Raw genomic sequence first — 24,504 nt, forward strand, 5'->3', positions numbered from 1 at the left:
AGCTCATGAAAACCCCAAATCCACAATCTCAGAAAATTAGAATATTATATGGAACCAAGAAGACAAGGATTGTAGAATAGAACAATATCGGAACTCTGAAAAGTATACAGTGTACTGTACTTGATTGGCCAGCAAACTCGCCTGACCTGAACCCCATAGAGAATCTATGGGGCATTGCCAAGAGAAGGATGAGAGACATGAGACCAAACAATGCAGAATTGCTGAAGGCCGCTAATGAAGCATCCTGGTCTTCCATAATACCTCATCAGTGCCACAGGCTGATAGCATCCATGCCACGCCGCACTGAGGCAGTAATTGTTGCAAAAGGGGCCCAAACAAAGTACTGAATACATATGCATGCTTATACTTTTCAGAGGTCCGATATTGTTCTATTCTTCAATCCTTGTCTTCTTGGTTCCATGTAATATTCTAATTTTCTGAGATTGTGGATTTGGGGTTTTCATGAGCTGTACACCATGATCATCACAATTATAACAAATTAAGGCTTGACTTATCTCACTTTGCATGTAATGCGTCTGTCTCATATATCAGTTTCACCTTTTAATTTGCATTACTGAAATTAATGGACTTTTGCACAATATTCTAATTTTCCGAGTTTTACCTGTAGTTCAAAAACAGCTGGGGGGCCTAAGTTGAGCAGGCCTGGTGTAGACAATACTGAGGCTAGACTGATCAAGCATCCTTACTCAGAATAAGGCAGCTTCCTATATTCCACTTATTTTAAAGGGCTATTGTAATCTGTAAAATCAGACAATATGTGTATAGTGCTTTTGAAGCAGAAGAAAGGCTCTGCCTTCACAGAGTGGCTGGAAACAGCTTCACTGAAACCTTGCAGTCTAGGGCAGGTGGAGGGAGGGACATCTTCACTTGTCTTTCCTCCTTTCAAAAGGCTTTTTCACTGCCAGGTTATCCTATACTATATATCTATGGGGATATCCTATACTAGTTTCCCATGGGGGTTTGGGGAAGGCTATTATGGCTCAGGAAGGAGTTTGTACTTACAGTAAAATCTGGCATGCTGTACCTCCATGAACAGCTGTTAACTAGAAAAGTTGATACCTAAGCCACTTGGCTTTTGCTGGCACAGTACATAATGCATTTTCCCAGACAACACTCTTTCAAGATGTTTTATCCAAAGAGAAATACTGAGTAACAAATATCTAGAACATTTCTTTTCATCTTTTTGTTTTTAAACAGCCTCTGAAAGCAATGTGCCCCTCTATTTACCCCCATTGATAATTAAGCAGTGGGTTGCTTTTCTGCCCTTTAATGATGTTTCCAAAACAATTTCTTTTGTTAAAAGAAGTAATAAAAGCATAGGTGTGTGGACTTTAAAGGCATTTATTTAGCTGTAATCATTCATTCCCCTGCTCGCAAAACCTGTTGCACATCTCCATAGCTACTAGGAAATGCTAATTAGATATCTTGGTGACCCGGAAGGCTTCCACCTGCCATGAACTAGTTACATACCATAAATTACAATTCCATGTACATAATTACTAAGTTTCCCAATAATGAGTTGCCTTTACAATTGATACAACATCTACACAGTTCTCTGTTGTATCTAAATTAGGCCACAATGAGAACAAAACAGAAGCTGGACTACTTTGCACCTTGATTTAATGTAGAGGTTCAAGTTCAACCAGGGCACCTTAACCTACATTTCTCACAATGAATGTAAAATGAACCCTATTCAAGGAAACAGAAAATTTAACCTAGCTCAGCAACACCTAAAAATCTAACAAAAATAAATATTAGACAATCTTTCTAAGATAGTTTTCCATATCCATTTCAATAGACATCAAATCAATCCCAGCATCCACCTAGCACATATCCTTCTCATAACAATTTTAAGGAGAAAGATAAACATGGAATATGACAGAGAGAAAAGTGAACAGATGACATACTCTTTAGTGAAGATTCCCCGAGGGCCTGAGGGAGTGCTATGGCTTGCATCAAGTCCATGAGTCTCCAGAATAATGCGAGCAGCAGGACTTAAACGAAACCTTAAAACAGAACAACAGTTGGATTAAAACAGTGAATATAAAAAGGTGGCCACTTCAGTGAGAGAGTTTAAATATCACACAACTTCTTATACAGTTCCAATTCTAGGTATCTCCCTGCCGTAGACCAGCTAGGTGCTGAAAGAGGAAGTGTAGGTGCTGCCTCATCACTAAAAGTTACTTCATAGAGTTGGGTCATCTCCTATCACTGACTATCTTTATTAATACTTTTTTTTAAAATCCTGCCTTTCTCCAATATGGATTCAAGGCAACTTATGATGATTTAAAAATATGAACATATAAAATAATACAATATCTAAGAAGTCAATGGATAAAAACATCAGAGAGACAGAATAAAAACCACAACAGAGAGTCACAAAAGGTGTGACAAAGCATGCAGAAAAGTTTTAACATGCAGGAACCAAAACTTATATAATTAGTTTTATTTCCATGCTTTTCATTTGATCATAATGGATTACCAGTATTTAGAATGTGCAGTTTTATCAGATCTCTGGCTACACACACCTTCACCACCAAAATCAATTACCAGGTTCGCTCTGAAATGTGGTTGTTACCACCTTTCGTGACTAGGCTTAGACTTAATTGGGAAATTTAACTCAAATTAGTGCAAACCTGCATATAGCCAAACTATAAATAAAAGGTAGCAGAAAAGGGAAAATGAAGAAAGGGAAAATGAAGGTGAGAAAGCAAAAATGAAGGTGCTCGTTTTCAGCATGACTCACTTGATTGACTCTAAAAGTCTTATGTATAGGAGGGAGTATGTCCTTGGTTCCTTGGCTTATCTTGGCATTTGTTAATTAAGGAGAGGAAATCTATATTCCAATCTTAGTCCTATGACACTTTGTCTATTCTGGCCCTTTCTGTATATGCCTGGGACAGTGACTGTCAAGAAGTATTTCCTAGTCTCTTGTGATCACATTAATGACCCGAGGACACTAAGGAAACCCTGTCCAGAATGACCCTTTCCCTTTAATTGGAGGAGTCTTCCTTGTCAGTAGAAACAGTGATACAATCATTGCAGACAGCCAGGATTTAACCTGGGGTGTACTGGGATGAATTGGGAAAGGCAGGCATGACAGCAACAGTTCCCAAATGTCATACGCTAGAACTTCTACAGTAGTAGGACTAAACATATTATTCTATAGTTAGTTCTTCTAATATCACATTTATCCTTGAAAAAACCAACAGTCTAGTAGAACACAAGTTCTACAGCATCAATTATTAGTGTCCAGTGTGCCAATCAATCAATCAATCAATCATCTTTATTACGGTCAAAGACCAGCACAGGATAAAGTACAGATACAATATAATAAAACTCATGCTAGATGAAATATATAAATATGATTAAAATAGTAAAATATAACTCTAAAAACTGTAAGTTAATTAGTAAAATAAAATACTACCAGCTAAGCCTAAAAACTGTGGGAAGATTAGTAGAGTAAATGTACAACTATCCTTAAAAGTAGAGCAACTAAAAATATGAAATGGGTAAAATAACATATACAAGCTACATAAAAGCAATATAAAAGCTATGAAGTAAAATGCAGATTAAAATTATAAAATCAAGCAGGAAAATGCTCAATAGTCATAAATCTGTTGCCAGGGGTATTAACTGGCAATCAGGACCCTGCGGATCTTGCACACTTCCCCACAGAACCTGGCAACATTGTATGTGAAGGACCTATTGTCATCGGAGAGCAGCATCTTGGCGTAGACTTGACTGGAGCGATCAGAGTATTTAAGAAACAGGGGAGAGATGAGCCTGTCCCAACTGTCTTTATAGAAGGGACACAAAAGGAGCACATGGTCTATGGTTTCCACCTCCCCAGAGTCACAAGGACAGAGCCTTTCCATGAATGGGATCTTCTTGTATTTGTCTTCAAGAATGGCAGAGGGAAGGGCATGACACCGGGCAAGGGTGAACGCCCTTCTATGGCTTGGTATTTCCAATTGTGCCAGATATGCAGAGGGGGAGATGATAAACCTACAACTGTCCAGGGGAAGAAAGCCTGTCGCCTTATTTAAATCAGCCTGATGTTCTGTGTCCAGAATCTTCTGTTTGATGGCTGTTTTCACCTTGTCCCAGCCCACTGCAAGCAGAAGGGACGGAGAGAAGCCCAGCTGTGCCACTTTGTTGTAGAGTGCCCGTTTCTATGAGGACTGAAAGTTGTCTTGCAGGGTTAGTGGGGCCAGGCCCCGTGGACAAAGGTTTAGTTTGAGACAGTGGTTGAGAACTGTCATCCAAACCTTTGCCTCCACTTTTATCATGCCAGTTTCCAGCCGTAGGGTGGCACTGGAGACCCAGCAGGGCACTTGTAAGGTCCCTCTCATGGATTTAGATTGAACACACTCCAGTATGGTGAGATTGGATGGAAGTCCTGGTTGGATGCCATATAATAATTGTGCCAGCGACTTGGCTTCATATAATTTGAGTGCTGCAGGTACATAGTGGCCACTATGTAGTATGAAAGAACTTCAGGATGGCAGAGGAGCTCCTCTGTGCTGCTAGGGCAACATGTTCACAGTGGGCCCTTCTTGAGCCAGAGGCATGAAGGACCATCCCCAGGTATGTAAATCAGGCGACCTGCTCAATTCTGTGCCCATCAATATTCCAACAGTGGATCTTCGGTCTTCTAGCGAAGGCCATGACCTTGGTTTTTTGGTAGTTTATTTCCAGTTGTTCAGTCTTGCAATGCTGAGATAGTGTTGCCAGCTCCTTCTGAGACCTACAGGGGTCCTTGAGAGGATAGCAGCAGCATCTGCATAGAGTAGGATGGAGATAACTCTTCCGGACAATTTGGGAGGGGTCCAGTGTGTCCTGCAATTCTTTTCTCACCAATTTTCATAACAATTCTGTGAAACAAGTTAAGTTGAGTGATAACCTATTTCAATTCTGTGGCATAGGTTAAGCTGGCTTGCCCATAGGTGCCTAATAAATTTGGGTCAACATTCTATCTACAGTTCTAGAGACTCCAGTGGAATAGTACCAAAGATGAACTAGAGCCAAACTACTGTATTTTGGCGGGTACCATGGCGGGTATGTTTTTAAAAGTTATCACTGCCTGCAGCATTTACACTGATGCAGCATTTACATGCTAATTCAGGGGCAAGCCGGAAAAGTGCTTCTGCCAATGCAGCACCCGAACAGTGTAAGAGCTACACTGCTAGTTTCAAGCTGAGAGTTATGCTAAGAATAGAACAGATCAGAAACAGAGTTGCAGCCCATGAATTTGAAGTGGATGAACACTGCATTTGTAGGTGAAAATAGGAAAAAAATGACCTAGCAAGTATGCCAACATCAAAACATTCAAGGAGAAGTGGTGTTGCAGCCTGGCCTGATCTGGAGAATAACCTCGAGGAGTGGATTAAAGAGCAGAGAGAAAAAGGACTGCCAGTCTCTACTGTGAAAATCGACCTACAAGCAAAATTAATGGCACAACAAATGGGAAAACTGTCTTTAAAGGTAGCCTGTGTTGGTGCTATAGATTTATGAGGCGAAAGAATTTATCTGTGTGCACTAAAACAATGGGACAGCAGCTGCTGAAGGACTGGCAGGAAAAATATCAGTGTTTTTAAAGTTTGTTTCAAACAGTATTGAGCAGGGAAAATTTGTGCAATCACAAATAATAAATATGGATGAAGTTCCACTGACGTTTGACTGTCCCCTGAATAGGACTGTGAAAGAAAAAAGAGAAAAAACAGTTTCCATAGTGACAACCAGAAATAAGACATCTTTCACGTGCATATTAGCCTGCGCCGCAAATGGCAACAAACTAAAACCAATGCTAATTTTTAAATGGAAATCTATCCCTAAAGGCGATTTCCCTTCGGATGTTATTGTTCGTGCTAATGAGAAAAGGTGGATGTGCGAAGACATAATGTTTGAATGGCTTAATGAAATTTGGCGGAAAAGAAAAGGAGCTTTTTTTCCAACCACATGGCATTTTAATAAAAGACTTGATGTGTGCACATTTATTGGATTCAGTTAAAAATGAATACAAAAAGGTATCAGCTACACTAGTTGTGATTCCTAGTGATTTTACCAAAATCTTACAGCCCTTAGACTTATCCATGAACAAGGCATTTAAATGTGAAATGTGAAAGGATGAGGAAAGGCCTGCATACATTCACAAAGGGCAGGGAAATGAGCAAAGCAACCTATGGCAAGATTGCAAAATTGGTTTCAGAAGCATGGAAAGCTGTTAAAACTACTTCAGTGATTTCTGATTTCACAGAAGCTGGAATTATACAATCTGAAAATGCTAAAAGTGATGCAAATAACATTTCACAATAGAATGAAAATGATGAAGATAGAGACTATCCTGAAAAATTAGATGAGACCTTGTTAAACCTTTTTTTATTTCAGAGAGTGAGAATTCAGATTTTGAAGGTTTCCTTTGAAGTGAAACCCAAAGAGAACTTGCGTTTTTGGCAGTATAAAAATGTGTTAAATAAATAAAAAATAAAATAAAATAAAATAAATAAATAAATAAGTGCAATTTGAAGTTTATAATGTGCTTTAAAATAAATAAAAGAAGCTTTCTTATGAAGTGTAATGGGAAGATTTAGTAACTTACCCAAACTCTGCACCAGATTTTCTAATTATGTGATTTGTGTAATTCCCTGCACGTTCATCGATTTAGTTAAAACACAGGAAAATACAGGAAGATAAGGGGAGGGAATTAGCCTGCTCAGAGATCCAACAGCTTACATTAAGTATTCTGGAGTGAGAAATTACCGGAATGTTTATGCTGATGTGGTGTTTCTACCCAAAATTACAGTATATAGTATAACCCAGCACTGAAAGTGTTGGTTCATAATTTAAAAACAAAACAAAACAAAAAAACCAACTTACTGTAGTTTTCCAGGGTGATCTTCAGCAATTTTAGGCACCAGTGTGAGAGAAAGAGCAGTTGCTGCTGCTGCTGGCACAGACAAGGAAGGTGCATCCCCTGTGTCAGTTGGTATTTCAACTTGTTTCCAGTCTTGTCCTTCTTCTACCAGCAAGCCAATGAGTGTACCCAGACGCACATTTTTACTTCCCTCTTCAGACTACAGGAAAGGAAAGGAAAGGAAAAGAAGAAAATAAAAGAAGAAAATAAAAATCAGGCTGTTACATTAAATGTAATTCAACATTGTCTAGACTAAATAACTTCAGACATTTTTAATATTTCACTGACAAGAGCTACAGTTTTACTCTTGAACTAAATAAATTCAAGTCAAAAAATGAAGATTTAGCAACTTACTCAAACTCTGCACCGGCTTTTCTAATTATGTGATTTGTGTAATTCCCTGCATGTTCATCGATTTAGTTAAAACACAGGAAAATGAGGGGAGGGAATTGGCCTGCTCAGAGATCCAACAGCTTACAATAAGTATTCTGGAGTGAGAAATGTGCCATAAACTTAAAAATATCTCCCCTTCGGCACTATACAGGTATGTTTCGAGAGGAAGGAAAAGGGGAAAGATATTATCCTCCTCCCACTATCCAGTAGGGGTGTGTATGAACCAAAAAACATGGCTCGATTCGTATTAAAACCAATTCTAACTGAACCATGTTGCTCCGTACCGGTTCAGTTGAATCGACTGGCTGGTTTGATCAGTACATGCAGCCAATATACTTATAAAGGGGGTACAAGTACAAGAGGTGAGGGACCCTTCCAGGCAGGCATGGAGCGAGGCCAGCGGCAGCCCGGGTGATGCCTCCGTCACAGCCCCTCCTTCAGCCCCGCCATCTGCGTCTGATGTCAGATGCAGGGAGTGTGTAGCCACACCCCCACATCTGACATCAGATGTGGGGGTGTGGTTTTGCTCCCAAACGGTGCTGCACAGCCCCATTTAGGAGCTCAGTTGGCCAGTGTTGCATTCACAGCACGGCCAGAGCGATTTAAAGGCAGGGAGAGCCGCTCCAGCCGCACTGCTAATGCAGTGCTGGCTAATCTAACTCCCAAACGGGGCTGTGCAGCCACGTTTAGGAGCTAAATCAACCAGCGCTGAGTTTGCAGCATGGCCAGGAGCAGCTCTACCTGCCTTTAAAAGGCAGGGAAAGCACTCTGGCTGAACTGTGAATGCAGCGCTGGTCCCATTTGGGAGCAAAATTGAGCCAGCGTGGTGTAGTGGTTAGAGTGCTGGACTAGGACCGGGGAGACCCGAGTTCAAATCCCCATTCAGCCATAATACTAGCTGGGTGACTCTGGGCCAGTCACTTCTCTCTCAGTCTAGCCTACTTCACAGGGTTGTTGTGAAAGAGAAACATATGTAGTACACCACTCTGGGCTCCTTGTAGGAAGAGCAAGATATAAATGTAGTAGTAATAGTAGTAATAATAATAATAATAATACACCCGCGTCTGACGTCAGATGCAAGGGGGTTAGTCTGGGGCCGTGATGCGTGGCCCCTGAGGGGCGGCAGCCCGGGTTCTTTAAACCCATTTGCCCAATGGTGACACCACCCCTGCTTCCAGGGTAAGGGAGAGCAGGGCGGGGGAGGTAAGAGAGGTAAAAAGCGGCTCACAGGAACAGCACGGCTGCCGGCATCGCTGCTCACCTTTCCCAGCCCTACCTAGAGATGCTGGAGACTCATCCTGGGACAGATGCTTTACCACTGAGCTACAGCCCCATCCCCCTACACAGTACAGCAGAGGAAAGCCTCAAGGGAGGAAGAAGCATGGGGGAGTGGGTACCCCTTCTGGTTGTCTTGTCCTGCCCATTTCCTCTGCAGAGACCTGAGCAGCAGCACCACAAGGCTCTTTTGCCAGGACACCTGGAGCCCTAAATATACGCTGTTTATTAACAACAGCTAGAACAAAACGAGGACATCAAACCAGGGTTTGATCCAGTTTATTCTACTATAATTAGTTAACAAGCCACAATTCTTGGAGTTTGTACGTAATGAAGAACTGTGGTTTGTTCACTCTCCTTCTACAAGAGGAAGAGGGGGGAAGGGAAGTTCACGCTATGTTTGACCAGGCTTATGGAACATAGTAGTTAAATGTTCAGAGAGTAAAGGCATGTGCCAAGTAAGCACGTATAGCTAAAGCTGCCAGGACTTAGCTACTGACTGGTTCACGCTTCCTGTGCATTAAGTGATGAGCACCACATTATCTACAGGTGAAACTCGGAAAATTAGAATATCGTGCAAAAGTCCATTAATTTCAGTAATGCAAATTAACAATATCAGACCTCTGAAAAGTATAAGCATGCATATGTATTAAGTACTTGGTTTGGGCCCCTTTTGCAGCAATTACTGCCTCAGTGTGGCGTGGCATGGATGCTATCAGCCTGTGGCACTGATGAGGTATTATGGAAGACCAGGATGCTTCATTAGCGGCCTTCAGCAATTCTGCATTGTTTGGTCTCATGTCTCTCATCCTTCTCTTGGCAATGCCCCATAGATTCTCTATGGGGTCAGGTCAGGCGAGTTTGCTGGCCAATCAAGCACAGTACACTGTATACTTTTCAGAGGTCCGATATTGTTCTATTCTACAATCCTTGTCTTCTTGGTTCCATGTAATATTCTAATTTTCTGAGATTGTGGATTTGGGGTTTTCATGAGCTGTACGCCAGGATCATCACAATTATAACAAATTAAGGCTTGACTTATCTCGCTTTGCATGTAATGCGTCTGTCTCATATATCAGTTTCACCTTTTAATTTGCAGTACTGAAATTAATGGACTTTTGCACGATATTCTAATTTTCCGAGTTTCACCTGTAAGAGCTAAGGAAAACCACTGCCAAATTAGGAGAATACATTGAAAGTCCAAACGTTGATGCTGGTGGGGAGGTACAGGAAAACTCTCATATGTTTTGTTTTCCCAAAGGTAGAGGGGGGGAACCTGTCTTCATGCTCAGTTATCTTGATCAATTCAAGTCAGTGTTCTGAGGTTTTAAGCTGATGGTGATAATAGTTGCATTAACTACACTACTAACTGGGGTGGGGAGAGAGAGAAAGAAAGAAAAAGAAAAGGGAATGTGAGAGGAGGAGATAATGCCAGCATGGTCTCATCTCAGAATGGTCTGGAAATTGAACCAAATTCTTCTATGTGTTTCCTGTTTGTCCACTAGACTAGTATTTGCTTTAAAAGAAAATGTTTCCCAAGATAAGCATGTACAAGAGGTAATAAGCAGGTTTCCATGTGCAGCAGACCAATTTGGCTTCAAGAAAAGCTCTTCTAATACAAGAGAACTGATAAAATCAACCCTGTGAAAAAGGATCCTATTACATTTACTGTAGCATTACATCTTACATTGTCAAAGATGTTCATGCCCTTACAAAATGAGCTCCCCATTATCCAATACCTCCAGCAGGCATTTTCTTGCTTGGTTACTCCCTTAACTAGTCAGGCTTGTATCTTGCATCCCTTTCATGCATCTGGTTGTCTCTGAAACCCATTTGAAACACACACACAAGCACAAAATTTCAGCCGACTGCAAGTTCAACACCAGATCAGTGATGTGACACGAATTTACAGAAGGGACTGCATAACATAACACTGCCTTAATGGGATTTTAATGTGCAACATTAGTACTCTTTATCATACCATTTTAAATACTGCCTGAGTACAAGATATGCTGACAGAAAGGTTTCTGCATATTACTTTGCTTGGTTAGCTGTTCCCCACCACACTCCTTCCTCCCTCCCCGCCCATGCCATACATAATTTGATATAATATTAGCTATAATAAAGAATGGTAAACACAATAAGTTATTTTCACTCCAATAAAAACATGTTGTCGCTTTTTCATTCTGTACCAGATTATAACAACCCATCATACTGGTGATACAAATAGGTCATTTTTTCCTAACAGCAATCAGGTGGTGTGAAAAACAGAATTACTACCAGACACAGGTCTGCTTCTAATACGAGAGAAATCTTGTGTCCGAAAGAATTGCATAGTCACACCATTTAGGTGGCAGATCAATCACAAGCTGATGCCAATGGGCCAACCTGGAGCACTACAGTAAAAATAAGTTACCTTTATAAATATTTTACATTTTGTCTTTAACCCAGTGTGGACCGTTGCTTCCATAATAGTTCTATGGGAAGCCTATTTAATGATGTCTTATTTGAATCTAAATGTAATTGCAAAGTTTGCAGCAATTAGCCCTTGTACTCACAGCATTCATTAATATAGATAGTTCTTCCCCTTTACCTTTCTGCTGTGCATATTCATTCATTCATTCGATTTCTATACTGACCTTCCAATAATGGCTCAGGGCAGTTTACACAGAGAAATAACAAACAAATAAGCATATTGAAAGCAATCATTCCTTGTTACTCCTCCTTGTAGCTTGGTTCCTTCACCGATTGATCACTGGGCTTCCTCAATTCAGCAGATAACCACATTGGGGTTAAGCAATACTTTCAGTTGAAAATCGGCTTATTCATGTTCTCATCACTATAGCCACTGTACTGAATGTAGAGTTTTCCCAGTTCAAATCAGTGGCATATGCACCAGGTTGCAGGGCACAGGACTACACATGCACATTTGATGGTGTAGATCATTAGTTCAATTTTTTTAGCCATTTGTAAGCCTCTTTCTGCATTGTCTTACCTTCCTTAGGATTGGTCCAACATCTACTTTTATTTATTTATTTAATATATATGTGAATTTCTACAGATACACAAAAAGTAGAAAATTAAGGCTCAAACTATACATTAGAAGAAGTGTGTGCTTAGTGCTTCTATGCTGCTTTTTCTAAATAGCAGCTGGATTGGGTTAACCTTCACAGGGAAAAAAGATCCCATTACCAGCCATGAAAGCCTTTTTTTCTCTGACAAATAGCAGCTGGAGGCTAGCGTTAAACACACACACATCCCAATCCAGCTGTGACTTACGATGAGGTGGGGGAACGGGACCCAAGCACAGAAGCACTGAGCATGTACTTTCTATAATGTGTACTTTGACCCTTAGGCTTCATATAGAAGCAAGAGATTTGCCAAGAGACTGCATGGAATTGAAAGCGAAAACACAATCTTCAGATAAAAATCTATCCAGTTTGACAGTAGCAGCTTAGGATATATACACTGCACAATACAAAAGTAGATGTGTATATTCTTGGTTGCTGGGACCAAGGACACCTCTGGGTTATCCTTCCTGTGAGCTCCAAGGTAGGACAGTTGATTGGATAGCATTAGAAAAGCTATGCCTACTTGCAGCTGAGGAGGATAACCCCGCCCAGTTCTTTTCTGTCCTCGAAAGTTCCAGGCAGCGTTTCCCTTTCCTCCTGACTTCTCTCACTTACTGCCAAATCTCTTTTCTACCATTTCTGATCCTTTTTATTGATTCCTTTCCACCTTTCAAACCTCTTCTTACAAAACAAAAAATCCCCTACTATCATCCTTCCTACTATTTCCCGCTCTGTCTCCTTTGCTTTCTACTACCCTTCCCTCGCTGCATGTGGCGATTGGGACGGGCTAATTATATCTGCCTTCGGCTCCCAAGAGGAAAAGGCTCCCATGTTAATTTTCCAAGGGGGTCATGGCCGTTGGGAGCTGCCTTCTTGGCCACGACTGCCTTTGGGCCGTGAGTGCACCCAACCTCACCGCAGCCAGAACTCTTCCTGTCCACCACAGCCGCCTTTAGGCCACTCATGCACCTGACCCCGCCGCAGCCAGAACCTTTTTTGGAGGAATCACAGCATTTTTCTGCACCAGATATGGCCACCTTCGGGCCCGCTCATACTGGTTGCATCTGCGCCCGCTCCTGATTCAGCAGCAACAGCATCCGAGGAAGGCCCAGAGTCAAGCCACCCACCGTAACCGCAACTGTGCCTAACCCGCTCTTCGTCAGTCCATTCCCACCAGCTAACTGGGATGTCAGTGGAGTCCCGTGATTCCCCCGAAACATGGGTCATCCTGGGAAAGAAGCACCCCTTGACAAACCCACCCCCAACACTGGCTGAAATTCGGGCTCTGGGGTCCCTTAAAGTAGCAGCTCCACCTAAAATGGTGGCAGAGGCCCCATCTAAGATGGTGCAGGATACCTCACCAAATTTGGTGGGAAATGGTGAAAGCAGCGCGGTTTCTCCTCAACCTACCAGCACCGCCTTGCAAACTTTTTTTTTTAAGGGCACTTTAAGAGCAGGGAAGCAACCATCCAATCCTATTTCCACTATCCCACCTTCTGCCTTGCCAAAGTCTGTCCACACTGAGTGGCAGACATGGTTTAAGAACGCCATAATCGATACCATTCACCAAATTAGACCTGCTAAGAAACAAAGGGGATCCCAAAAGCATAGAAGAAGAGCATCCTCTTCAGACAGAAGTCAAAGGCCAAAACTAAGCACCTTAAAAAACATTAAAAGTCCAAAGATATGGCGTCTGCCACCAAGGTTGACCAATCAACTGAAGTGTTTGGCCAAGACTCTGGGGACCCAGATCCCCTTTGCCTGAGACCTTTATTGCCAAAGAAACAGATCTCAGGGTCAGCGCTCTTTAATTTTGAAGGCACAAGCCATGGATGACATGGGAAAACTGGAGGGAGACAATCAGGATCCAGATTCCCATCCTAAAGAGGAGGGTGAATGGTCTGGGCGGGGGGAGAGATGTGAAACATTGCAACATTTCCCAATGACTTTTTATTGCAGATGACTTTTCTCCCTTGATGTCAAGGGTCATCAAGGCAATTGGCCTGCAAGCTAATCCGGCCCTGATCCCACTCAGTCCGTAAAAGGGGACCTAGTTTTTCCCAGAGCAGTTCCCAGGGACATGCTTCTGCCTTTACCAGATCTATTTTCTGAAGTGATAAAACAGGAGTGGGCATTGCCAGCAGCTAGTAGAAAGACCCTGTCTGCTGCCACTAGATTCTATTCCTACCAACAAGAGCATGTGGATCTTTTGAAGACTCCCAATACAGATGCCCCAATAGCCCAATTGGTCAGTGGGTCCTTAGTCCCAAAGGACAGTGAGGTCACGCTCAAGGATCCTGCTGACAAAAAGGCAGAGTTATCCTTTTGCAGGGTCCATGATAATACATCACTGACCACATGGGCTGCAGCGTCAATGGTAGCCAGGGCCTCCCTGCTGTGGGTGGATGACCTCTTGAATGACACGCCTTCTGATCCTACAAAGCTTCGACAGCAGCTGCTAAAAATACAAAAAGCCCAGGCCTTTATGGCCGACGCCACATTAGATTCAATCAGGTTTGTTTCACAAGCATCTGCTGCTGCGGTCCTGGGCCACCGCCACCTGTGGCTTAAACATTGGCAGGTCAACGCCACTCAGAAAAGAACCTAACCAGGGTGGCGTATGACAGCACTAAATTATTCAGAGAAAACGCACTTAAAGAGGTGCTAGTAGAGTCGAAAGACAAAAGGCGTACCATGTCTACAGCCTCACGAAGGTCTGATAAGCCTTTTTTCAAAAGGCCTTTACAACAACCGCAGTCCTCCTTTCAGCCCTTTCGTGGATTCCTTCAGGGGTCGGGGTCGGGACTTCAGAACCCAGAGATTTAACTGGAACAAACAGCGTGGCTCCTACAGGAATACTGGTTCTGCCAGGCAATCCTTCCTCCAGAAAAAACAACCCAAAGCCCAGCAATGACTCACCGATCCTAAAGTTGGGTGGTCATCTGACAGAGCATTTCCACATCTGGAGATCCTCTGTTTCAGACAACTGGACTCTCGAGGTGATACAGAACGGTTACAAAATAGAATTAGTAGCCCCCACTCCTCACAGGTTCCTTCCTACTCCCCGTATACCCTCTGTTACCAGACACTCCGAACTGCTTTGAGTCATCCTCCATCTGGAAGGAATTGGCGCAGAGGAAACTGTTCCCTCTCATCAGTGGGAGAAGGGCATCTATTCTATTTGTTCACCATCCCCAAAAAGTACGGGACAAAAAGAGCGGTTTTGGATTTAAAATTCCTAAACAGATGGGTAAAAAGGGAACAGTTCAGAATGGAGACCTTAAGATCGGTTGCAGAGGCCACATCCTCATTCACAGTCGCAGTCGGTCATTGTTCAGGTTCCACTATGCAGGCCGTCATTGGCAGTATATAGCTCTCCCATTCGGCCTGTCGATGGCCCCGCGTGTTTTTACCAAAGTGTTGGCACTGCTGGTGGCACATCTCCGCCTCCAGGGGATCAGGATCCTGGTTTACTTGGTCGATCTGCTTCTTCTCTCCAAGTTGGTGCAGGCAGCGCATTGAGACTTCTATTACTCTATGCACCCTCTAGGATCACAGCTTCTGCATAAACCTAAAAAAGAGCCAGCTATCACCGACCTACCGCCTGCAACACCTAAGTGTCCTCATAGACACACAAATAGATTGTCTTCTTCCACACGATCAGTTCTTGCTGATCACCTCAGAAATCCGTCAAGCACTCGAGAGCCTCACTCTCCTACTGTCTACCTTGGCAAGGCTCCTAGGACTCATGGTCACGATGTTTGAAGCAGTCCTGGAGCAAGGTTTCACTCCCGCGCACTCCAATGGTTCCTCTTGCCTTACCAGAGAGCAATAACCAGGAAATGCGTCATACGGCTACACCTTCCAGAAAATGTTCGAATCGCCCTCAGCTGGTGGCTGCAGCCACAGAACCTTCTGCAGGGAAAACAGTTCCTGGATCCACCAAAGGTGATCCTCACTACGGATGCAAACAACAGGGGCTGGGGGGCTCATTGCCTCCACCTATCTTCCCAAAGGACATGGTCTGCCCAGGAAAGAAGCCACAGTATCAATTGGAAAGAGCTGCGGGCAATTCATCTGGCCCTGTTGGCTTTTCAACATCATCTCCAGGGTGCTCATGTCCTCGTATAAACAGACAATACCACTGCAAAGGCCCACGTAAACCAGCAAGGCGGAACGTGATCCAGATAATTACATCAGGAGGCCTCCCTCCTGATCACCTGGGCGGAGGTCAACCTGGGATCATTGATGGCTCATCATGTAAATAGAGAACAGAACCTAGTGGCTGACAGGCTGAGACGGGAGGACCTACTACTGGGGGAATGGTCCCTCTGCACGGGTGTTCAGCCAGATTATACCACGCATGGGAAGGCCGATCATGGATCTATTTGCAACGACAAAGAAAACCAAGACTCCTCGGTTCATGTTCCGCTTTCCCTGCAAGGAGGCGGAAGCAGTGGATGCCCTCTCCAGTTCCTGGCCTCGGGGGTGCTGTACGCATTCCCACCAACACCTCTTCTAGCCAGGGTGTTAAGAAGAGTTGGCATGCTGCATGCAACAGTCATCCTAGTTGCACGATTCTGGCTGAGACGCCCATGGTTCCCAGAGCTTCTTCATCTGGCAATGGAAGAACCATAGGTCCTCCCTGTATCCAAAGATCTTCTCACTCAGGGTCCAGTGCAGCACCACAATCCAGCCTGGTTTCGACTAGCTGCCTGAAAACTGAGCGGAGAGGTCAGCAGGGCTATTCCAAGAAGGTACTTCAAACGATACTAGCGTCCCGCAGACCTTCGACGAGTAGGATAGATCAATACACCTGGCTGTTCTTCTTGCGTTGGTTAACCAAGCATTCAGTTCCCAAGTCCAACGTCTCCTTGAACCATCTTCTCCAATTTCTACAGGACGGACTAGACAAAGGCCTGCGCCCAAACACTCTAAAAAGGCAAGCAGCTTTGCTAGCAGGGCTCATCTCCAGCATTTCGGGTATGGCATGCCAGAATCACCCGCACCTATGATGCTTTCTTCGAGGAGCAACCATGCTGTCTCCCCCAACCATTCATAGGTTCCCATCATGGGACCTACATACCATGTTGAAGGCCCTACAATCTCCACCATTTGAACCAATCACAGACATATCTTTGAGACTGCTATCACTCAAATTGGATTTTCTAGTGGCAATAATGTCTGCTAGACGTATTTCAGAGATGAGAGCTCTTTCCATTTGCAAATCTCTTTGCATATTCCAGGAAGATTTGGTTTGTCTAATTTCAGACACTTCCTTCTGACCCAAAGTAGCTACACTTTTTCACCACTCGCAGGACATTTTTCTACCTTCCTTTTGTCCTCATCCAGTCCATTCCAGAGAAAGACAATGGCATAATTTGGATGTTCGCCACTGTCTCAAGCGATATATTAAAAGGACTGCAGAGTTTAGAACCACGGGTACCCTATTTGTATCTTTTCATCCAAGTACCATGGGGTCTGCCGTCTCAGCCTCTACCATCACACACTGGATTAGAGCTTGTATAGCGCTGGCTTACGAGACTCAACATTTGAGACCCCCTGCTCATGTCCTTGCTCATTCCACCTGGAAAGTGGCCGCTTTTGCCGCATTTTCTACAAACGCCCCAGTCTATGAGATTTGTAGGGCAGCTACCTGTTAAGCATTATAAAATTGACCTACATGCCTCAGCTAGGCAGCATTTGGAAGGCATGTTTTACAGCAGGTTCCCCAGGAGTAGGCAAGGACATCCCTCCCTAGTCAAGTCTTAGCTTTGTATGTCTCAGAGGTTTCTTGGGTCGCAGCAACTGAGAATGGAGCGTTGATTTCACTTACCGTGAAGGCTTCTTCTGGTTGCTAGGCCCGAGGACACCTCGACCCACCCTCTTGACGTGCTTGCCTATTCCTGGTAGACCATCTGGGGACTTAGTAGTACTGTCTCCTGGGGACAGAGTCAGGCTCTGTGTTAATCTTGCTCATCCTGGCCTACTGTTTTTTCCTGTATTGTGTATTAACGTTCAAGTTTTCTTAGATAATAACTATCATACTTTTGTACCTTTCTTAGATATTAACAATTGTACCTTCCGCATCTCGGATCAAAAAGAACTGGGCGGGGTTATCCCCCTCAGCTTCAAGTAGGCATAGCTTTTCTAATGCTATCCAATCAACTGTCCTGCCTTGGAGTTTACGGGAAGGATAATCCAAAAGTGTTCTCGGGCCCAGCAACCAGAAGAAGCCTTCACGGTAAATGAAACCAACGCTCTGTTCTTATATAAAGTTTGAAGAATCCTTACAAAGAAGACATAGCAGAGAATCTATTGGAGCTCACAAACCAAAAAGCTGTAATACAAATCAAGAAAGTTATTCATACCATTATTTTAGCCAATATACCATCATCACTTGACTCCATGGTAACCACTGCTTTGTCCGTTTCAATCTCACACAATGCATCTCCAACATTCACCGCCTCTCCTGTAAAATGAGAAGAGAGTTTTCTAGATGCTCTGAAATGAATTTCTATATAGGAAAACATTGAACCATCCTCAAAATTAGGTTTAGAAACACTAAAATCTGAATTAAAATGTAAAATTCGATATTGAATATGTAAGGGAGTGCACTCCCAAGACCAATATGCATGGTATAGGACCGCCACCTTTTAACATACCGTAATAGAAAAGCAGGAAAATAAAATGCCATAAAAGCATTTGTTCCTGGAGTCTTATTTCCAGTCTTGACATCAGCTTAAATTGAGCTGTAGCAGTTCCCAGGCCAGGAGGTCCACCACTGGTATCACCACTGAGGGCATTTAGGTTGCAATGTACAAACTGAGAATTTGTTTCTAGTACCAAGCCTACAGGCCAGTTGCTGGGCACCCTCAACTCTCCTATTGCCAGGTCAGTTGCAGCTTTAGTCCTTTCCAAGTCTGGAGCACCAGTCTGAGAAAAGGGGTAGAACCAGGAGGATGACGCCCAAAAGTTATAAAAGGCAGGCTATTATTATGTGTATGTTGCACCCTACTCTGGGGGACCCTGATCCAGCGATAACCACCATTTGCCTAAGTAATAAGCTGTTTGGTACAGCTATTGGTATTGGTAATGTAAACAGAAAATGCCCATTGTTCAAAAGTGACTCTAGTGCTCTCACTCTCACAAAATTTGTGCACATGCACATACATGTGAGAAAGAGAGAAATTTTATATGTTCATTTTCAACTCCAACTCTGTCAAAACAGAATCCTTTTATAAATTTACATTATTTTAAAAGTTAAAACCTTTGTATGGCAGAAGGTTTCTACAAAGAATGCACATTTCTAAACTGGAATAGTTTTAAATGTAGGTTTAAAACTATTAGAACAGTTTTAAAGTGCAAACTGCTGGTTAAAAACAAGTTGCTCACCTGTAACTAATGATCTGGTAGTGATCCATTGATATACGTTAGAATAGGTTCTGCGCCTGTGCGGACACCTCTTGGTGTAGAGTACCACAGCTCCTTTTCAGCACTTACGTCCCACCCCACATGACTTCTTGGCTAATTAAGTCAGGAGGAGCACACGTACCTCAGTTCCTCGAAGACCACCAAAACCAGCAACCTACGCTGTATACGCAGGTGAGTTCCAGTAGAATACTTGCCCACTACTGCAGAGGGGGGTTGGGAGGGTCTAATGGATATTTATTTATTGAAACTTCTTATATACTGCTTCCTCCAAAGACTCGAGGCGGTGAACAACAGAAATACCAACAACAATCAATTTTTTAAATAAATTATTAAAGGGCAAAGACCTAGCGAAACAGGTATGTCTTAAGAAGGGCCTTAAAAGCAGCCAGGGAGGGGGCTGAATGAATCTACGGTGGGGGAGTGTTCCAAAGAAGAGGGGTGGCCACAGAGAAGGCCCTCCTACGGGCCCAGGCACCACGTACTATACCAGGCCCAGGACACTAAGGAGGGCCAGCTGAGAAGACCTCACAGGACAGGATACAACTGGCCGAGAGAGGTGATCCCGGAGATATACAGGTGCGAAGCCCATAAGGGTTTTGTACGTGAGAACCAGCACCTTGAATTGGACTCAGAAGAGCAGTAACTGTAAAAGAGGTGTGACACTATCAAATCTACGGCCATCCATGAGGATGTGGGCCGCTGCATTCTGGACTAGTTGAAGTTTCCGAATCATTTTCAAAGGCAACCCTAGGTAGAGCACATTACAGTAATCCAAACGAAAGGCAACAAATGCATGAGTTACTGTTGCCAGGGCCTGCTGGTCGAGGAAAGGCCATAACTGGCGAACTAGCCAAAGCTGGACAAAGTCATCCCTAGCCACGGCCTCCACATGCTGTTCAAGCAGGAGCCGCGAGTCCAAGAGGACCCCCAGATCACGAACTGTCTCTCTCAAGGGAAGTGCAACCCCGTCAAGAGATAAACTCACACACGGCAATTGCCCAGATCACAAACTGAACAAGAGCAACTCCGTCTTGGAGGAACTGAGCCTGAGCTTGTTTTGGCCCATCCAGGTCCTGACAGCCTCTAGGCTTTGAGCCAGCACATAAACAGCATCACCTGTTTGGCCAGGGGTAGAGATATAAAGCGGAGTATCATCAGCATATTAATGAAAACTCACCCCAAACCGACAGATGACCAAGCTCAGAGGCTTCATGCAGATCAGGCCTGCTCAACTTAGGCCCCCCAGCTGTTTTTGGACTACAACTCCCATAATCCCCAGCCACAGTGGCCAATAGCCAGGGATTATGGGAGTTGTAGGTCAACATCTGCAAGAGGGCCGAAGTTGAGCAGGCCTGATGTAGATGCTCCCATTCTTTTTAACAAGGACCAAGCCCTGTGGAACCCCACAAGAAAGGGGCCAGGGTACAGAACACTCACCTACAATCAACACTGACTGGAATCGCCCAGTGAGGTATGACTGGAACCACTGAAGAACAGTGCCTCCAAGCCCCAGCCCACTTAAGCGCTCCAGAAGGATAGCATGGTCAATGGTATCAAAGGCCACTGAGAGATCAAGAACCAAGAGAGGTGAGCTTCCCACATCAAGGTTACGATACAGGTCATCTAACAGGGCATCCAATGCCATTTTAGTGCTGTGGCCTAAAACTTGACTGGCAAGGATCCAGGAAATCACTTGCCTCCAAGACTCTCATCAACTGAGCACAAAATCTTACCAAGAAAAGGAAGATTGGAGATAGGACAGTAGTTATCCAGATTGTCAGGGTCGAGAGAAGGCTTCCTCAGGAGAGGGTAGACCACCACCTCTTTAAGGGCTGATGGGACAAACCCCTCCCGAAGAGAGGAATTAACCATCTCCTGAAGTCAGGAGAGAACATTCCCCCTCACAGCCCTAACGAGCCAGGAAGGACAAGGGTCCAGGCTAGAGGTCGCTGTGCCCACGCTGGTGAGAATCCTGTCCACATCATCAACAAGCTCACAGGTATCCTAGATAGTATCACAAGACCCAGCCTCCAGGGGCGTAACTATTATTAGGCAAGGGGAGGCGGCTGCCTGGGGCCCCCCACGCCTCGAGGCCCCCCCAGAGGCAAGTTACATGACTATATATTATGAAGTGTGTGTGTGTCTGTGTCTGTGTGTATCAGCGAGGGGCCCATTTTAAAATTTTGTCTCCGGGCCCACTCCAGCCTTGTTACGCCCCTGCCAGTCTCTATTAGCTCAACGGATACTGAGCAATTGGAATCCAACTCCGACCGAAGGTGAGCAACTTTATCAGCGAAAAACCTAGCAAACATGTCACAGCGGCCAGGCGGAAGGTCACCGTAATAAACCCTTCCCAGCAAAGAACAGGTGATTTAGAAAAGGGCCACCAGGTGGGAATCCACTGATGCAATAAGTGAGGAGAAATGAGAAGATTTTGCCACCCTTATCACCACTATATACTCCCGAACATGAGCAAGCAACCATGCTCGGTCGGCTTCTGTCTTAGTATTCCTCCAGTGGTGCTCTAGGCATCTTCCGACTCACTTCATCTCTCATCTTTAATCCACAAATGAATTAGGGAGTGATCATATATCAATGGATCTCTACCAGATCATTAGTTGCAGGTGAGCAACCTCTTTATCTGGAGGGTGATCCACTGAATTCATTAGAATGGGTGTTTAGTTAGCTCCTTTTGGAGGAGGAAGCAGTAGTAGAATCACTGTAACAACCTTTTTAGGACACTTCTCCCAAAATTTGCCTCTGCCACAGAGCACAAGTCAATGGCGGAATGTTTTATGAAGTACAATTCAGAAGACCGTGTTGCTGCTCTGCAAATGTCCTTGAACAAAATGCCCAACAGGTGAGCTGCCAAGGTACCATATTCCCTGCTTGAGTATGGTCTTCTGGTTGAGTGCACTTTTATGGATTTTGGAGACTGCACCTTTTGCAGCTTGCAAGTCAGTAGGATGAGTTCCACTAGCCAGTGGGACAACTTCTGCCTAGATAGTGTTTGACCTTGAGATCCGCCTTTATAACGAACAACTACTTTGTTTTCCTTATGAGCTTCGTCCTTGATAGGTAGAACAGAAGAGCCCTTTTGGCATCTAAGGAGTGCAAGGCCATCACAAGAGCTGAATTTGGAGAGCTGAAGAAGGTAGGTAGTACTATATATTGGCTTATGTGTGAAAGTCTATCACAGTTTTTGGTAGGAAGGAAGGGTCAAGACGTAGTAAGACCTTATCCTTATAGAAACGTATAAAAGGTGCATCCAGTCTCAACGCAGTCAACTCATTCACTCTGTAGGCAGCTGTAATAGCCACTAAGAAGGAGACATGTTTCAGGTCAGCTGTAGCCATAGGCTCAAACGGCAGTTCTGTCAGGGCTGAAAGAACCAAAGAGATACTCCATGGCTCTAGAGGTTGCTTAACCGGAGGATAGAGGTTGGAGAGACCCTTTAAAAAACGTTTGCAGCTGGGGTGGAAGAATACCGTTTTTCCATCCCATCCAGGGTGTTTTGCCGAGACAGCCGCTAAGTAAACTTTAATGGAGATATTAGACAAGTCTGATGTTTTTAATGAAGTCAAATACCATAGGACCTTGCGCACTGAAGCCTTAGACAGCCAGGCACCTCAAGAGGCCGCATAAGCCGTGAAGCGCTTCCACTTACTTGAGTAGTTCCTTCTGGTGGAAGGCTTCCTTTGGTTTAACATAATCCTGTTCAGAAGTCTAACATCCATGTTGTTAACATTAGAGTAGGTACTTCTGAGTGCAAAACTCACCCGCTGTCTCGGATTAGAAGATCCTGGTATGGAGGAAGTCTCCTATATATGTGTTTTGATAGTCTGAGTAAAAGCGGAAACCATGGTTGGCAAGGCCAGCATGGAGTGATAAGAATGCCCATTGACTGGCTGTCTAGTAGACAGGGTACCACCATTGCCTGGTGGTAGGGGAAGATACATGTACAATAGATGTTGAGACCAGTCCAACTGGAACGCATCCCCCAACGATTGAGGGTTGTGACCCACCCTCGTGCATTTCTCATTGAGAGCTGTCACAAATAGGTCTATTTGGGGGTACCCCCACGCTCTGAATATTGGTAGCAAGTACTTGTCGCTTAGCTCCCACTCATGTCGCTTGTCTCTTGTGAATGAGCAACTGAGATCATCTGCTAGTACATTCTCTGACCCTTTTATGTGACTTGCCACAGGAGTGATGCTGTTCCTGATGCACCAATACCATATTTGCCCACTCAAGGCACACAGCGATCTGGACACCATCCCCCCTTGCCTGTTTATGTAGGTGATCGCCGTAGTATTGTCCAGTTGTACTTGCACAGTCCTGCCCCTGAATATGGGCAGAAAAGCCTTCATGGCCTGGAATACTGCCAATAGCTCTAGGAAATTTATAAAGAATTGTCTTTGTTGGCAACTCCACTATCCCTGAACTACATTGCCATTGTAGTCACACACACACACACACACACACACACACACACACACACACACCACATCCCAACATGGAGGCGTCAGTAATCACCCAAATCATGGGGGTGGTCTGCTGTTGAATAGGGATTCCCCCTTTTCAAAAGGTTTTTCTTTTCAAGTCCAAACCAGACTAAGGAATAAATGATCTGTTGTGGAACCAGCAATTTCTTCTGCTGGAGATCCATGTTCAGGTGGAAGCAGAATAAGAATCACAAATGCAGTTTTTGCAAAATTATATTTTGCTGTGCATACTGAATAGTTGGCAATCTTGACAGATAAACATGATATTGAGTATACTTTTCTGCCTAAGACATCCAACTTCCGGCACTCTGTCAGCAGGAGTGGTATGGCGTCTACCTGAACTTGCAGAAGCTGTACAGTCTATAACAAGGGAGTTAGGCACTGGGTGCTTCAATAAGTAGGTGTTTTCCTATTCCTGTATCCTATAAAGTCCCTACAGTCTTTTTGAAGTTGGGGTTAAAATATGTGGCACTTGCACACACATTGTGCTGCTTTAGAGATCACTAGTAACAGAGGCAACGCTACAGGTTGCACTGACAAGGACTTGGCCATAAAATTATATACTGGGTCATCCACAGTGGCTAACTGGGAGTTAATGTCCAAGCCCAGTGCCATAGCCATATCTTTAAGATGAACATAATAGGCTTTCATTTCCTCAGTTGGGGAAACGTGTGTTGATGTAGCCACTTCAGGAGAGAGAATTGGATTGATAGGTTCTGCATCAGACTGAAAATCTGAATAACCATGGTGACTTTGTTCAGAAGGAACCATCAAGGAGAGAGGCTGTTGATTCATTGAGGCTGGCTGAGTAGGAGTGGGCCTCATTGGTTCCCAATGATCTGCTTGAATAGCTACAGACTGAAGTTGTAACCCTTTAGTCTGAGTCTGT

At 44.0% G+C, this 24,504-nt stretch overlaps 1 protein-coding gene across 3 annotated transcripts in view; it reads right to left on the reverse strand.

The window, feature by feature from the left end:
* PDHX (pyruvate dehydrogenase complex component X) overlaps positions 1 to 24,504 on the reverse strand; it is an 88,805-nt gene that overhangs the window by 40,924 nt on the left and 23,377 nt on the right. For all 3 annotated transcript variants that reach the window (XM_053258587.1, XM_053258573.1, XM_053258579.1), the window contains 3 exons: positions 18,048 to 18,148; positions 6,901 to 7,097; positions 1,929 to 2,027 (listed from right to left, as the gene is read on the reverse strand). In XM_053258587.1, the coding sequence (XP_053114562.1) occupies positions 1,929 to 2,027; positions 6,901 to 7,097; positions 18,048 to 18,148 (397 nt within the window). The remainder of the gene's footprint in view (positions 1 to 1,928; positions 2,028 to 6,900; positions 7,098 to 18,047; positions 18,149 to 24,504) is intronic.

The sequence above is a fragment of the Hemicordylus capensis genome, chromosome 1, assembly GCF_027244095.1.
Source record: "Hemicordylus capensis ecotype Gifberg chromosome 1, rHemCap1.1.pri, whole genome shotgun sequence".
Taxonomy (NCBI): domain Eukaryota; kingdom Metazoa; phylum Chordata; class Lepidosauria; order Squamata; family Cordylidae; genus Hemicordylus; species Hemicordylus capensis.